At 46.5% G+C, this 15,607-nt stretch overlaps 1 protein-coding gene across 1 annotated transcript in view; it reads left to right on the top strand.

The window, feature by feature from the left end:
- Window positions 1-15,607, top strand: part of MUC16 (mucin 16, cell surface associated) — a 172,096-nt gene that overhangs the window by 20,874 nt on the left and 135,615 nt on the right. Inside the window, exons 4-6 of the mRNA XM_065535782.2 lie at window positions 2,327-2,360; window positions 3,217-12,505; window positions 14,289-14,393. Coding sequence (XP_065391854.1) covers window positions 2,327-2,360; window positions 3,217-12,505; window positions 14,289-14,393 — 9,428 coding nt within the window. The remainder of the gene's footprint in view (window positions 1-2,326; window positions 2,361-3,216; window positions 12,506-14,288; window positions 14,394-15,607) is intronic.

The following is a 15,607-nucleotide window of genomic DNA, read 5'->3' as shown; positions in this document are numbered from 1 at the left end:
GTTCGAGACCAGCCTGGCCAATGTGGTGAAGCCCCGTCTATATTAAAAATACAAAAATTAGGCCGGCGCGGTGGCTCACACCTGTAATTCCAGCACTTTGGGAGGCCGAGGTGGGCGGATCACGAGGTCAGGAGATAGAGGCCATCCTGGCTAACACGTTGAAACCCCGTCTCTACTAAAAATACAAAAAAAAAAAAAAAAAAAAAATCAGCTGAGTGTGGTGGCAGGCACCTGTAGTCCCAGCTACTCAGGAGTCTGAGGCAGGAGAATGACGTGAACCCAGGAGGTGGAGCTTGCAGTGAGCCCAGATCGCGCCACCGCACTCCAGCCTGGGCGACAGAGTGAGACTCCATTTCAAAAAAAAAAATTAGCCGGGTGTGGTGGTGCATGCCTGTAATCCCAGCTACTTGGGAGGCTAAGGCAGGATAATTACTTGAACCCAGGAGGCGGAGGTTGCAGTGAGCCGAGATCATGCCACTTCACTCCTGCCTGGGCGACAGAAAAAGACTCTATGTCAAATAAATAAAATGAAATGAAATGAAATGAAATAAAATAAAATAAAATAATAAATCCTAACTCTGGCTGTGTGTGGTGTGTGGTGGCTAGTGCCTGTAATCCCAGTACTTTGGGAGGCTGAGGCAGAAGGATCACTTGAGGCCAGGAGTTCGAGACCAGTCTGGACAACATAGTGAGACCTCATCTCTACTCAAAATTAAAAAAAATTCACTGGGCATAGTGGCACCCACCTGTAGTCCCAGCTACTTGAGAGGCTGAGGCAGAAGGATCACTTGAGCCCAGGAGTTCAAGGCTACAGTGAGCTAGGATCGCACCACTGCACTCCAGCCTGGGCAACAGAGCAAGACCCCATCCCTAAAAACAATGTATTAACTTCATATCATACTGTTCAAATATTGTTAACTTTACTTTAAAAATATTGTTAACTCTCTAAAGATAAGTCTGTTAACTCAGCCAGGTGCAGTGGCTCATACCTGTAATGCCAGCACTTTGGGAGGCTGAGGCAGGTGGATCACCTGAGGTCGGGTGTTTGAGACCAGCCTGGCTAACCCAAAGTGAAAAATTTTCCCTGCACTTTTCCCTCAATAAAAACAGCCAGAAATAGTGAGCTTCCAGGACATTCTTTTTTTTTTTTTTTTTTTTTTTGCCTCTTCTGTCCTAAATTACCATCGATAGAACTTTACATGATTCAACCTCATCCTCTTCACCCTCTGGGTCATGAGATTTTCTTTCTTTCTTTCTTTCTTTCTTTCTTTCTTTCTTTCTTGCTTTCTTGCTTTCTTGCTTTCTTGCTTTCTTGCTTTCTTGCTTTCTTGCTTTCTTGCTTTCTTCTTTCTTTCTTTCTTTCTTTATTATTATTTATTTTTTCTTTTTTATTTTGAGACAGAGTCTCGCTCTGTCGCCCAGGCTGAAGTGCAGTGGTGTGATGATCTTGGCTCACTGAAACCTCCACCTCCCACGTTCAAGCAATTATCCTGCCTCAGCCTCCCGAGTAGCTGGGATTACAGGCGCCCTCCACCATGCCTGGCTAATGTTTTTTTTTGTATTTGTAGTAGAGATGAGGTTTCACCATGTTAGCCAGGATGGTCTCCATCTCTTGATCTCGTGATCCGCCCACCTCGGCCTCCCAAAGTGCTGGGATTACAGGCGTGAGCCACCTTGCTCGACCAGCCAGGGTCGTGAGATTTGAATCAAGAGCAACTTCCACTGATTTCTGAGCGTGCATCTGTGGGCCCCTGCTCTGATCTGAACAGAAGTGCCATGTGTTCTCTGACCTCTACTTCTCAATTCAAGAGCCTTAGTATCTGCCAGTTCCACACACCGAGGGTTAACTCCATCTCATGGGGGTATAGGTAGGGGTTCTATCTGCATCTTTCTTGCTTTTTTTCTTTCTTTTTCTTTCCCTCCCTCCCTCTTTCTTTCTTTTCTTTCTTTCTTTCTTTTCTTTCTTTCTTTCTTTCTTTCTTTTTCCTTCCTTCCTCCCTTCCTCCCTCCCTTCCTTCCTCTCTCTCTCTCTCTCCCTTTCTTCCTTCCTTCCCTCCCTCCTCCCCTCTTTCTTTCTTCCTTCCTTCCTTCTTCCCTTCCTTTCTTTCTCTTACTCTCTCTTCCTTCCTTCCCTCTCTCCCTCTCTCTTTCTTTCTCTTTCTTTCTTCTTTCCTTCCCTCCTTCCTTCCTTTTTTCTCTCTGCCTTCCCTCCCTCCCTCTTTCTTCCTTTCTCCCTTCCTTCCTTCCTTCCTTCCTTCCTTCCTTCCTTCCTTCCTTCCTTCCTTCCTTCCTTCCTTCCTTCCTTCTTTCCTTCCTTCCTTCCTAGACAGAGCTCTTATTGCCCAGGCTGGAGTGCAGTGGTGTCATCTCAACTTGCCGCAACCTCTGCCTCCCAGGGTCAAGCGTTTCTCCTGCCTCAGCCTCCCAAGTAGCTGGGATTACAGACACACACCACCACACTCAATATTTATTTTTATTAAAAAAAATTTTTACTTAGTTTTAAAAAGTTAAAAATAATTTTGCATTTTTAGTAGAGACGGAGTTTCTCCATGTTAGTCAGGAGGCTGGTCTCAAACTCCCAACCTCAGGTGATCCTCTTGCCTTGGCCTCCCAAAGTGCTGGTATTACAGGCGTGAGCCACCGTGCCCGGCCTAGTTCCTGGTTTCTAAGACCATACACACACACACACACACACACACACACACACTCAGAGAGAGAGAGGATCATTAAGACATGGTACACTGAGACATTCTATCCTGCAGACAGTAAGAATCTGTTAAAAAGTTTGTAGGGAAGAATTGAGATCGTCAGTGTTTATTTGAGGAAATTGTCTGTGGTTGCGCCATCCTTTCCTTTCTCTCCCTGAGATTTAGTCTTCTCAATCAGAAGGGTTGCACAATTCCCCCAACCCCCATACATACGGCAGCTCTTCTAGACACAGATTTTCTCAGGGGAAATGCAGGGACCCCAGCCATATCTCCCACCCTGAGAAATTTTGGAGGTTCCGGGAGCTCAGAAGCTCTGCAGAGGCCACCCTCTCTGAGGGGATTGTTCTTAGACTTCCATCCAGAGGCAAGTGTTGACCTGTCCATGCTGAAACCCACAGGCCTTCCTGGGTCATCTTCTCTCACCCACTCCTTGATGACAGGGAGCAGGAGCAGTAAAGCCACACCGGAAATGGATTCAGGACTGACAGGAGCCACCTTGTCACATAAGACATCTACAGGTGCAATCATAATGACGGAACATACTCTGCCCTTTACTTCCCCAGCTAAGACCTTGGCCAGTCCTGCGTCTTCGGTTGTGGGAAGAACCACCCGGTCTCTGGGGGCGATGTCCTCTGCTCTCCCTGAGTCAACCTCTAGAGGAATTACACACTCCGAGCAAAGAACCAGCTCATCGCTGAGTCCCCAGGTCAATGGAACTCCCTCTAGGAACTCTCCTGCTACAAGCGTGGTTTCAGGATTGAGTTCCCCAAGGACCAGGACCAGTTCCACAGAAGGAAATTTTACCAAAGAATCATCTACCTACACACTCGCTGTAGAGACCACAAGTGGCCCAGTCACTGAGAAGTACACAGTCCCCACTGAGACCTCAACAACCGAAGGTGACAGCACAGGGACCCCCTGGGGCACAAGATATATCCCTGCAAAAATCACATCTCCAATGAAAACATTTGCAGATTCAACTGCATCCAAGGATAATGTCCCGGTGTCTATGACTCCAGCTGAGTCCACAGTTACTGACTCACATACTCCAGGAAGGACAACCCCATCCTTTGGGACAGTTTATTCTTCCTTCCTTGACTTATCGCCTAGAGGGACCCCAAATTCCAGAGGTGGAACAAGCCTGGAACTGACTCCATCAACCACTGGATATCCCTTCTCTTCTCCTGAACCTGGCTCCACAGGACACAGCAGAATAAGTACCAGTGCGTCTTTGTCATCATCTGCTTCAGTTCTCGATAATAAAATATCAGAGACCGGCATATTCTCAGGCCAGAGTATCACTTCCCCTCTATCTCCTGGGGTGCCCGAGGCCAGAGTCAGCACAATGTCCAACTCAGCTATCCCTTTTTCCATGACACTAAGCAATGTAGAAACAAGTGCTGAAAAGGTCAGAAGTACAATTTCCTCTCTGGGGACTCCATCTACATCCACAGAGCAGACAGCAGAGACTATCCTTACCTTCCGTGCCTTCGCTGAGACCACGGATACACCTGGCACCCACATAGCCAAGACTTTGGCTTCAGAATGGTCAGGGAGTCCAGGTACCCTCAGTGGCACCAGCACTTCAGCGTTGACAACCACATCTCCATCTACCACTTTAGTCTCAGAGGAGACCAACACCCATCACTCCATGAGTAGAATGGAAACAGAAGGAACTTTGAATACGTCCATGACTCCACTTGAGACCTCTGCTCCTGGAGAAGAGACCGAAATGACTGCCACCTTGGTCCCCACCCCAGGTTTTACTACTCTTTACAGCAAGATTAGTAGTCCATCTCAGGTCTCTTCATCACACCCAACAAGAGAGCTCAGAACCGCAGGCAGCACCTCTGGGAGGCAGAGTTCCAGTAGAGCTGCCCACAGGAGCTCTGACATCCTGAAGGCAACCACTTCCAGCACCTCAACAGCATCATCATGGACCAGTGAAAGCACAGCTCAGCAATTTAGTGAACCCCAGCACACACAGTGGGTGGAGACAAGTCCTAGCATGAAAACAGAGAGACCCCCAGCATCAACCAGTGTGGCAGCCCGTGCCACCACTTCTCCTGTTCCCTCAGTGGTGTCTGGCTTCACCACCCTGAAGACCAGCTCCACTAAAGGGATTTGGCTTAAAGAAACATCTGCAGACACACTCATCAGAGAATCCACAACTGGCCCAACCACCTATCAGTTTGCTGTTCCCACTGGGATTTCAATGACAGGAGGCAGCATCACAAGGGGAAGGCAGGGCACAACCCACCCACTCAAAAGAGCCACAGCATTATCTGAGACATCCACAGATTTGACTCTTGCCACGAACGGTGTCCCAATCTCCATGACTCCAGCAGTTAGCAAGATGGCTGCTGGCTCAAGTCCTCCAGGAGGGACAAATCCATCATATACAATGGTTTCTTCTGTCATCCCTGAGATGTCATCTTTAGAGTCCCCAGCTTCTAGGGAAGGAACCAGCCTGGGACTGACTCCATTAAACACTAGACATCCCTCCTCTTCCCCTGAACCAGACTCTGCAGGACCTACCAAGATAAGCACCAGTGTTCCTCTGTTGTCATCTGCTTCAGTTCTTGAGGATACAGTGTCAGCGACCAGCACATTCTCACACCACAGAGTCACCTCATCTATGACCACAGGGACTCCTGAAATCTCAACAAAGACAAAGCCCAGCTCAGCCATTCTTTTCTCCATGACCCTAAGTAATGCAGCAACAAGTCCTGAAAGAGTCAGAAATGCAACTTCCCCTCTGACTTATCCATCTGCATCAGGGAAAGGGACAGCAGGGAGTGTCCTCACCCTCAGCACCTCTGCTGAGACTACAGACTCACCTAGCATCCACCCAATTGGGACACTGGCTTCAGAATGGTCAGAGAGTCCTAGCACTCTCAGCCTCCCAAGTGTCTCTGGAGTGAAAACTACATTTTCTTCATCTACTCCTTCCACTCATCTATTTACCGGTGCAGAAGAAACAGAGGAAACTTTGAATCCATCTGTGTCTCAACCTGAGACTTCTGTTTCCAGAGTAAGGACCACCTTGGCCAGCACCTCTGTCCCCACCCCAGTATTCCCCACCATGGACACCTGGACTACACGTTCAGCTCAGTTCTCTTCATCCCACCTAGTGAGTGAGCTCAGAGCCACGAGCAGTACCTCAGCTACAAACTCAACCAGTTCAGCTCTTCCTAAAATATCTCACCTCTCTGGGACAGCAGCAATGTCACAGACCAATACAGGCACGTTTAATGACTCTGTTGCACCCCAAAGCACAACTTGGCCAGAGACTAGTCCCAGATTCAAGACAGCGTTACCTTCAGCAACAACCACTGTTTCAACTTCTGCCACTTCTCTCTCTGCTACTGTAGTGGTCTCTAAATTCACTTCTCCAACAACTGGTTCCACAGAAGCAACTTCTATCAGGGAACCATCAACAACCATCCTCACAACAGAGACCACGAATGGCCCAGGCACTGTGGCTATGGCTTCTACCAACATCCCAATTGGAAAGGGCTACATTACTGAAGGAACATTGGACACAACTCATCTGTCCATTGGAACCTCAACTTCCTCTGAGACATCTACAGATTTTACCATGGCCAAAGAAAGTGTCTCAATGTCAGTATCTCCATCTCAGTCCATGGATGCTGTTGGCTCAAGCACTCCGGGAAGGACAAGCCAATTGGTTGGCACATTTTCTGATGATGTCTATCATTTAACATCTGGAGAAATTCCAGTGCCTAGAGGTGGAGCCAGTTCAGCTCTGACTCCACAAATGACTGCAACTCACCCTCCATCTCCTGAGCCTGGCTCTGCTAGAAGCACCTGGCTTGGCATCTTGTCCTCATCTTCTTCTCCTACTCCCAAAGTCACAATGAGCTCCACATTTTCAACCCAGAGAGTCACCCCAAGCATGACAATGGACACAGTTGAAACTAGTGAACGGAACACACCCAACTTACCTTCCATGACTTCCTCGACACCAAGTAATATTCCAACAAGTGGTGCTGTAGGAAAAAGCACCCTGGTTCCCTTGGACACTCCATCTCCAGCCACATCAGTGGAGGCATCAGAAGGGGGACTTCCGACCCTGAGCACCTACCCTGAATCAGCAAACACACCCAGCATCCGCCTCGGAACACACGCTAGTTCAGAAAGTCCAAGCACCATCAACCTTACCATGACTTCAGTAGTAAAAACTGGCTCTTACACACCTCTCGCCTTCCCCTCAATAGAAACCCACATTCATGCATCAACAGCCAGAATGGAGACAAATGAAATTGCTTACTCTTCTGGGTCTTCGCCTGAGATGACAGCTCCTGGAGAGACTAACACTGATAGTACCTGGGCCCCCACCACCTACATCACCACTACGGATCCTAAGGATACAAGTTCAGCTCAGGTCTCTACACCCCACTCAGTGAGGACACTCAGAACCACAGAAAACCATCCAAAGACAGAGTCCACCACCCCAGCTGCTTACTCTGGAAGTCCTAAAATCTCAAGTTCACCCGATCCCACCAGTCTGATCACAAAAGCATGGACCATCACAGACACAACTGAACACTCCACTCAATTACATTACACAAATTTGGCAGAAAAACCATCTGGATTTGAGACACAGTCAACTCCAGGACCTGTCTCTGTAGTAATCCCTACCTCCCCTACCACTGGAAGCAGCACATTGGAACTGACTTCTGATGTCCCAGGGGAACCCGTGGTCCTCACTACCAGTGAGCAGACCACAATCACTCTCCCCATGGCAACATGGCTGAGTACCAGTTTGACAGAGGAAATGCCTTCAACAGACCTTGATATTTCAAGTCCAAGTTCACTCATGAGTACATTTGCTATTTTTCCACCTATGTCCACACCTTCTCATGAACTTTCAAAGTCAGAGGCAGATACCAGTGCCATTGGAAATACAGATTCAACCACATGGGATCAGCACCTAGGAATCAGGAGTTTGGGCGCAACTGGAGACTTAACAACTGTTCCTATCACCCCACTGTCAACCACGTGGACCAGTGTGATTGAACACTCAACACAAGCACAGGACACCCGTTCTGCAACGATGAGTCCTACTCATGTGGCACAATCACTCAAAGATCAAACATCTTTACCAGCCTCAGCATCCCCTCCCCATCTTACTGAAGTCTACCCTGAGCTCGGGACACAAGGGAGAAGCTCCTCTGAGACAACCACTTTTTGGAAACCATCTATAGACACACTCTCCAGAGAGATTGAGACTGGCCCAACAAACGTTCAATCCACTCCACCCATGGACAACACAACAACAGGGAGCAGTAGTAGTGGAGTCACCCTGGGCACAGCCCACCTTCCCATAGGAACATCATCCCCAGCTGAGACATCCACAAACATAGCACTGGAAAGAGGAAGTTCTACAGCCACTGTCTCCATGGCTGGGACTGTGGGACTCCTAGTTACTAGTGCTCCAGGAAGAAGCATCAACCAGTCATTAGGAAGAGTTTCCTCTGTCCTTTCTGAGTCAACTACTGAAGGAGTCACAGTTTCTAGTAAGGGAAGCAGTCCAAGGCTGAACACACAGGGAAATACAGCTCCCTCCTCCTCTCTTGAACCCAGCTCTGCTGAAGGAAGCCAGATGAGCACAAGCATCCCTCTACCCTCATCTCCTCCAACTCCTGATGTGGAATTCATAGGGGGCAGTACATTTTGGACCAAGGAGGTCACCACAGTTATGACCTCAGACATCTCCAAGTCTTCATCAAGGACAGAGTCCAGCTCAGCTACCCTTATGTCCACAGCTTTGGGAAGCACTGAAAATACAAAAAAACTCAGAACTGCCTCTATGGATCTTCCATCTCCAACTCCTTCAATGGAGGTGACACCATGGAGTTCTCTCACTCTCAGTAACACCCCCAAGACCACAGATTCACCTGACCTCAGCCATGGGGTGCACACCAGCTCTACAGGGACTTTGGTCACTGACAGGCCATTGAATACTGGTGTCACTAGAGCCTTCAGATTGGAAAACAGCTCCAGCACCTCTTCTGAGTCCCTGTCTGTGGGAACCAGCACTCACACATCCATGATTTACATAGAGAAGAGTGAAGTGCCTTCTTCAATACATCCCCAACCTGAGACCTCAGCTCCTGAAGCAGAGACCACTTTGACTTCCACTCCTGGAAACAAGGCCACAAGCTTAACATTGCCTTTTTCATCCATTCCAGTGGAGGAAGTCATTTCTACAGGCATAACCTCAGGACTAGACATCAGCTCAGCACCCATGACACATTCTCCCATCACCCCACCAACAATTGCATGGACCAGTACAGGCACAATTGAACAGTTCACTCAACCACTACATGCAGTTTCTTCAGAAAACGTTTCTGGGCAGACACAGTCAACTCCATATGTCAATGCTGTGGCAGTGTCTGCTTCCCCTACCCATGAGAACTCAGTCTCTTCTGGAAGCAGCACGTCCGTTCCATATTCCTTAGCCTCACTTGAATCCTTGGATTCCACAATCAGTACTAGTTTATCTGAGGCATTGTCCTCAGCTCATTCTGGGGTTTCAAACCCAAGTTCAACTATGACTGAATTTCCACTCTTTTCAGCTGCATCCACATCTGCTGCTAAGCAAACAAATCCAGAAACAGAGACCTATGGCCCCGAGAATACAGCCCTGAGTACTTTGAACACTGATGCATCCTCAGGCACAGGTCTTTCTGAGACTTCTGTGGGGGCATCTATCAGCTCTGAAGTCCTTCTTCCAATGACCGTAACTTCCAGATCAGATGTTTCTGGCCTTATGTCTGAGAGTACTGCTAACCTGAGTTTAGGCACAGCCTCTTCAGGAGGGACCAAATTAACTAGGACAATATCCCTGCCCACTTCAGAGTCTTTGGTTTCCTTTAGAATGAACAAGGATCCACGGACAGTGTCAATCCCTTTGGGGTCCCATCCAACTATTAATACAGAAACAAGCTTCCCAGTAAACAGTGCAGGTTCACCTGGCTTGTCCACAGTAGCATCAGATGTAATTGACACACCTTCAGATGGGGCTGAAAGTATTCCCACTGTCTCCTTTTCCCCCTCCCCTGATAATGAAGTGACAACTATCTCACATTTCCCAGAAAAGACAACTCATTCATTTAGAACCATTTCATCTCTCACTCCTGAGTTGACTTCAAGAGTGACACCTACTCCTGGGGATTGGATCGGTTCAGCTGTGTCCACAAAGCCCACAGAAGCCAGTTCTTCCATTACACTGGGAGAGAGAATGACAATCACCTCTGCTGCTCCAACCACTTCCCCCATAGTTCTCACTGTTAGTTTCACAGAGACCAGCACAGTTTCACTGGATAATGAAACTACAGTAAAAATCTCAGATATCCTTGAGGCACAGACAACAAATGAGCTCCCCTCAGATAGCAGTTCTTCCTCTGATCTGATCAACACCTCCATAGCTTCTTCAACTATGGATGTCACTAAAACAGCCTCTATCAGTCCCACTAGCATCTCAGGAAGGACAGCAAGTTCCTCTCCATCTCTCTTCTCTTCAGATAGATCCGAGGTTCCCACATCTACAATAGAGACAAATACAGCCACCTCTCCATCTGTTTCCAGTAACACCTATTCTCTTGATAGAGGCTCCAATGTGGGTGGCACGCCATCCACTTTACCACCCTTTACAATCACCCACCCTGTCAAGACAAGCTCGGCCCTGTTAACCTGGTCTAGACCAGTAGGAACTTTCAGCACCACGGTCAGCACTGACACTGCCACCAGAGAAAATCCTACCTCTAGCAATTCTGTGGTGACTTCTGTTCCAGTACCAGGTATATGGACCAGTGTAGACAGCACTACTGACTTACCCGCCATGGGCTCTCTCAAGACAAGTCCTGCAGGAGAGACACACTCACTTCCAGCATCAATTATTGAACCAGCCACTGCCTTCACTCCCCATCTCTCAGCGACAGTGGTCACTGGATCCAGTGCTACATCAGAAGCCAGTCTTCTCACTATGACTGAAAGCAAAACCATTCATTCTTCATCACAGACCCCAACTACAACCACCTCTGGAGCAAGCTGGGAAACTTCAGCTACTCCTGAGAGCCTTTTGGCCGTCACTGAGACTTCAGACACATCACTCACCTCAAAGATTTCAGTGACAGATACCATCTTGTTTTCAACTGTGTCCACACCACCTTCTAAACTTCCAAGTACAGGGACTCTCTCTGGAGCCTCCTCCCCTACTTTACTCCCGGACACTCCAGCCATCCCACTCACCACCACTGAGCCAACAAGTTCATTAGCTACATCCTTTGATTCTACCCCACTGGTGACTATAGATTTGGATAGACTTGGCACAGTCCCAGAGACTACCCTGACCATGTCAGAGACCTCAAATGGGGATGCACTGGTTCTTAAGACAGTAAGTAACCCAGATAGGAGCATCCCTGGAATCACTATCCAAGGGGTAGCAGAAAGTCCACTCCATCCTTCTTCCACTTCTTCCTCTAAGATTGTTGCTCCACAGAACACAACCTATGAAGGTTCGACCATCATGGCACTTTCTACTTTGCCTGCAGGAACTACCGGTTCCCTTGCATTCGGTCAGAGTTCTGACACCTCAGAGACAACAGCTTTGGTGAACTCATCAGCTGGGCTTGAGAGGGCATCTGTGATGTCACTAACCACAGGAAGCCAGGGTTTGGCCAGCTCTGGAGGAGTCAGAAGTGGGTCCACTCACTCAACTGGAGCCAACACATTTTCTTCTCTCCCTCTGACCATGAACCCAGGTGAGGTTACAGCCATGTCTGAAATCACCATGAACAGACTGACAGCTACTCAATCAACAGTGCCCAAAGGGATACCTGTGAAGCCCACCAGTGCTGCGTCAGGGCTCCTAACACCTGTCTCTGCCTCCTCAAGCCCATCAAAGGCCTTTTCATCACTGACTACAGCTCCCACAACTTGGAGGATCCCACAGTCCACCTTGACCTTTAAGTTTTTTGAGGTCCCAAGTTTGGATACTAAGTCTGCTTCTTTACCAACTTCTGGACAGTCCCTGAACACCATTCCAGACTCAGATGCAAGCACAGCATCTTCCTCACTGTCCAAGTCTCCAGAAAAAAACACAAGGGCAGGGATGATGACTTCCACAAAGGCCATAAGTGCAAGCTCAGTTCAATCAACAGGTTTTACTGAAATCCCTGAGAAATCTGCCTCCCCTTCTATGGCAGGACATGAACCCAGAGTTCCCACTCCAGGAACAGGGGACCTTATATATGCCTCAGAGAGCATGTCTTATCCAGACCTGAGCACGGCATCATCATCTATGACATCGACCCCTCTTGCATCAAAACTCACAACTCTCTTCAGCACAGGTCAAGCAGCAGGGTCTGGTTCTAGTTCCTCTCGCATAAGCCTATCCACTGAGAAAGAAACCAGCTTTCTTTCCCCCACTGCATCCACCTCCAGAAACACTTCACTCTTTCTTGGGCCCTCCGTGGCAAAACAGCCCAACACATTGGTGGATCTTCAGACTTCAGCTCTGACACTTTCTCCAACATCCACTCTAAATATGTCCCAGGAGGAGCCTCCTGAGATAACCTCAAGCCAGACCACTACAGAAGAAGAGAGAACAACAGCTGAAACACAGACATTAACCTTCATACCATATGAGACCCCAACATCCTTGTTACCTGTCTCTTCTCCCACAGAACCCACAGCCGGAAGAAAGGGTTCTCCAGAAACATGGGCAAGCTCTATTTCAGTTCCCGCCAAGACCTCCTTGGTTGAAAGTAAGAATGCCCTGCTCCTTCCCCAAGTGTGCTGGGGATGAATCTGGAAATAAACTACATCGTTTTAAATTTTTCAAACTTTTATATTTGAAAATATAAATATTTTAGGTTCAGGGAACATGTGCAGGTTTGTTATATAGGTAAATTGCATGTCATGGGGACTTGGGGTACACATTACATCATCAGTCAGGTAATAAGCCTAGTACCTGGTTGGTAGATTTTTTTTTTATCCTCTCCTTCCTCCCAGTCTCCACCCTCAAGTATACATGTCTCCATGTGTACTTAAGGTTTAGTTCCCACTTATAAGTGAGAACATGCGGTATTTGTAAACTACATCTTTATTTTTGCTAACCTTGAACTGAAATTTAGCATTTGTTTTATTGATGAGTAGAGGTAACAAAACAAACCACATTAATCCTAGCAGTGCCTGTGCCTTTGCCCACAGCAGAAATTCCAGACACTTTCGTATCTTATGACAGTTGTTGCAAGTACTTTTAAATATCATGTATGACTTTATTCATAATTATGGTGATTATTAGGCTTTTCAATATATCTTACTTAACGAGTTAGTAAAAGAAGTGCCTGTATTATTATATTACATTTGTTTATTAAGATTTTGATAACATTTCAATATAATCATTTCTTTCATTTTCTAAATTTTAGATTCAGGGGTATATATGCAGGTTTGCTATGTGGATAGACTGCATAATGGTGAGGTTTGGCTTCCAGTGAATTCATCATCCAAATAGTGAATGTTGTCCCAAGAAGTAGTTTTTCAATCCTCACTTCACTCTCAGCCTCCTCTATTTTGGAGTCCCAGTGTCTATTATTTCTATCTTTATATCCACATGTACCCATTATTTAGCTCCCACTTATAAATGAGAACGTGCAGCATTTAATTTTCTGTTTTTGAGTTATTTTGCTTAGGTTGATGGCCTTCAGCTCCATCCATGTTGCTTTAAAGAACCTGATTTCATTCTTTTTCATGGCTGTGTAGTACTCCAAGGTCTATGTGTACCAGATTTTCTTTATCCACAATGATTTTGTTTGTAATCGAATATTTTATATTGTTATTTTATGTTTTATTCTACATTTTTATTTTAATTTATAAAGGAATTCATATAGTTCACAAGCCTGTCAAAGGGACCTATAATAAAAAGAGGTTAAGAATCTATACTCTAAACAGAATGTTACTCCATTTTATTTCATTTATTTTTAAAGAGACAGTCTCACTCTCTCATCCAGGCTGGAGTGCAGTGGAGTGATCATAGCTCACTGGAACCCTGAACTCTTGGGCACAAGCAGTTCTCCTACTTCATCCTCCAGAGGAGCTGGGACTACAGGTGCACGTCACCATGCCCAGCTAATTTTAAAAATTATTTTGTAGAGATGGTGTCTCGCTATCCTACCCAGGCTGGTCTCAAACTCCTGGGCTCAGGCAATCCTTCCACTTTGACCTCCCAAAGTGTTGAGATTACAGGGGCGAGCCACTGTGCCTGGCCACTTGTCACATTTTAATTTGTGATTACTTATAAAATGAACCCCTTCCCATCTGAGATCTGTCAGTCTTTCTCATGATGGTGCCTAGTGTCTGCTTTCTACCATGTCCAGTTAGACTGGGGTTTGATGGGAGGTCACCTGGGCAGCTGTCCAGCTCACTCACTGGGCTCTGGAGCCTCTGAGTTAAAGCAAAATAGAAAGATCAGTCAATGTAAAGAAAGTGCAAAAACTGACCTACTGAAGTAATGGATAGCTCAACCTTCCTATTGCCCTTTTCTTTCAGCAACTGATGGAATGCTAGTGCCCACTACAAAGATGTCAAGTCAGGCAGCACAAGGAAATTCCACATGGCCAGCCCCAGCAGAGAAGACAGGGACCAGTCCAGCAGGTACATATAGATCTTGTTTCCGTTTCTGCTCTGCTAATGTCACCCAAGCCTTTTTTTCTTTTCTTTTCTTCTCTCTTTCTCTCTTTCTCTCTTTTTCTCTCTTTCTTTCTTTCTCTTTCTTTCTTTCTTTCTTTCTTTCTTTCTTTCCTTTCTGTTTCCCTTTGTTTCTCTTTCTTTCTTTCTTTCTTTCTTTCTTTCTTTCTTTCCTTCTTTCTTCTTTCTTTCTTTCTTTTTCTTTTGAAATTTTTATTTTTTTATTTTTTATTTTTCACCCAAGCCTTAAGGCCAGTTTGGGCCACATAGTGACATCCCATCTCTACAAAAAAAAAAAAAAATTAATAAAAAGACAATAAGTTGGGCATCATGTAGGCCTGTAGTCCCAGCTACTCAAGAGGCTGAGGTGGGAGGATAGCTTGCTGCTAACTGAAAGTGCTACTTATTGATTCTGGGAAGAAAAAATATACAAGGCTTCAGTTTCATTAGTTTATAAGTGAATGCTAGCAACTTTTCTTTTCCTTTCTTTCTTCTCGTTCTCTCCTCTCCTCTTCTCTTCTTTTCTTTCTCTCTCCTCTCCTTCTCTTCTGTCTCTTTTCTTTTCTTTTCTTTCCTTTTCTTTCTTCTTTTGTCTTTTATTTTTGAGACAGGGTTTCATTCTGTCACCCAGGCTGGAGTACAGTGGTGTGTACTCACTGCGGTACTCACTGTACTCACTGCAGCCTCAAATTCCTGGACTCAAGTTATCTTCTCACTTCAGCCTCCTGAGGAGCTGGGCAGCTGTCCAGCTCACTCACTGGGCTCTAGAGCCTCTGCCCTATGCCCAGTTTCCTGGGGTTTTTTTGAAAAAAATTTTTTTTTTTTTGTAGAGATGGGGGTCTCACTATGTGACCCAAGCTGGTCTTAAACTCCTGGCTCCAAGAGATCCTCCCACCTCAGCCTCCCAAAGTGCAGGGATTATAGGTGTGAGCCACTGTGCTCAGCCTAGACAGCATCTTTTTTTTTTTTAAACAGGGTCTCCCTCTATTGCCCAGGCTGGAGTGCAATGATGTGATCATGGCTCACTGCAGCCTCAGCCTCCCCAGTCTCAAGCAATCCTCCAACTTCAGCCTCCCCTAGCAGCTAGAACTGCAGGTGATCATCACCAATAAGACTGGTTAATTGTGTGTGTGTTTCTTAATTTTTTTGTAGAGATAGTTCTCACTATATTGCTTGGGCTG

The sequence above is a fragment of the Macaca fascicularis genome, chromosome 19 (assembly GCF_037993035.2).
Source record: "Macaca fascicularis isolate 582-1 chromosome 19, T2T-MFA8v1.1".
Classification (NCBI taxonomy): Eukaryota; Metazoa; Chordata; class Mammalia; order Primates; family Cercopithecidae; genus Macaca; species Macaca fascicularis.
This window is presented reverse-complemented; position numbering and strand designations above follow the sequence as displayed.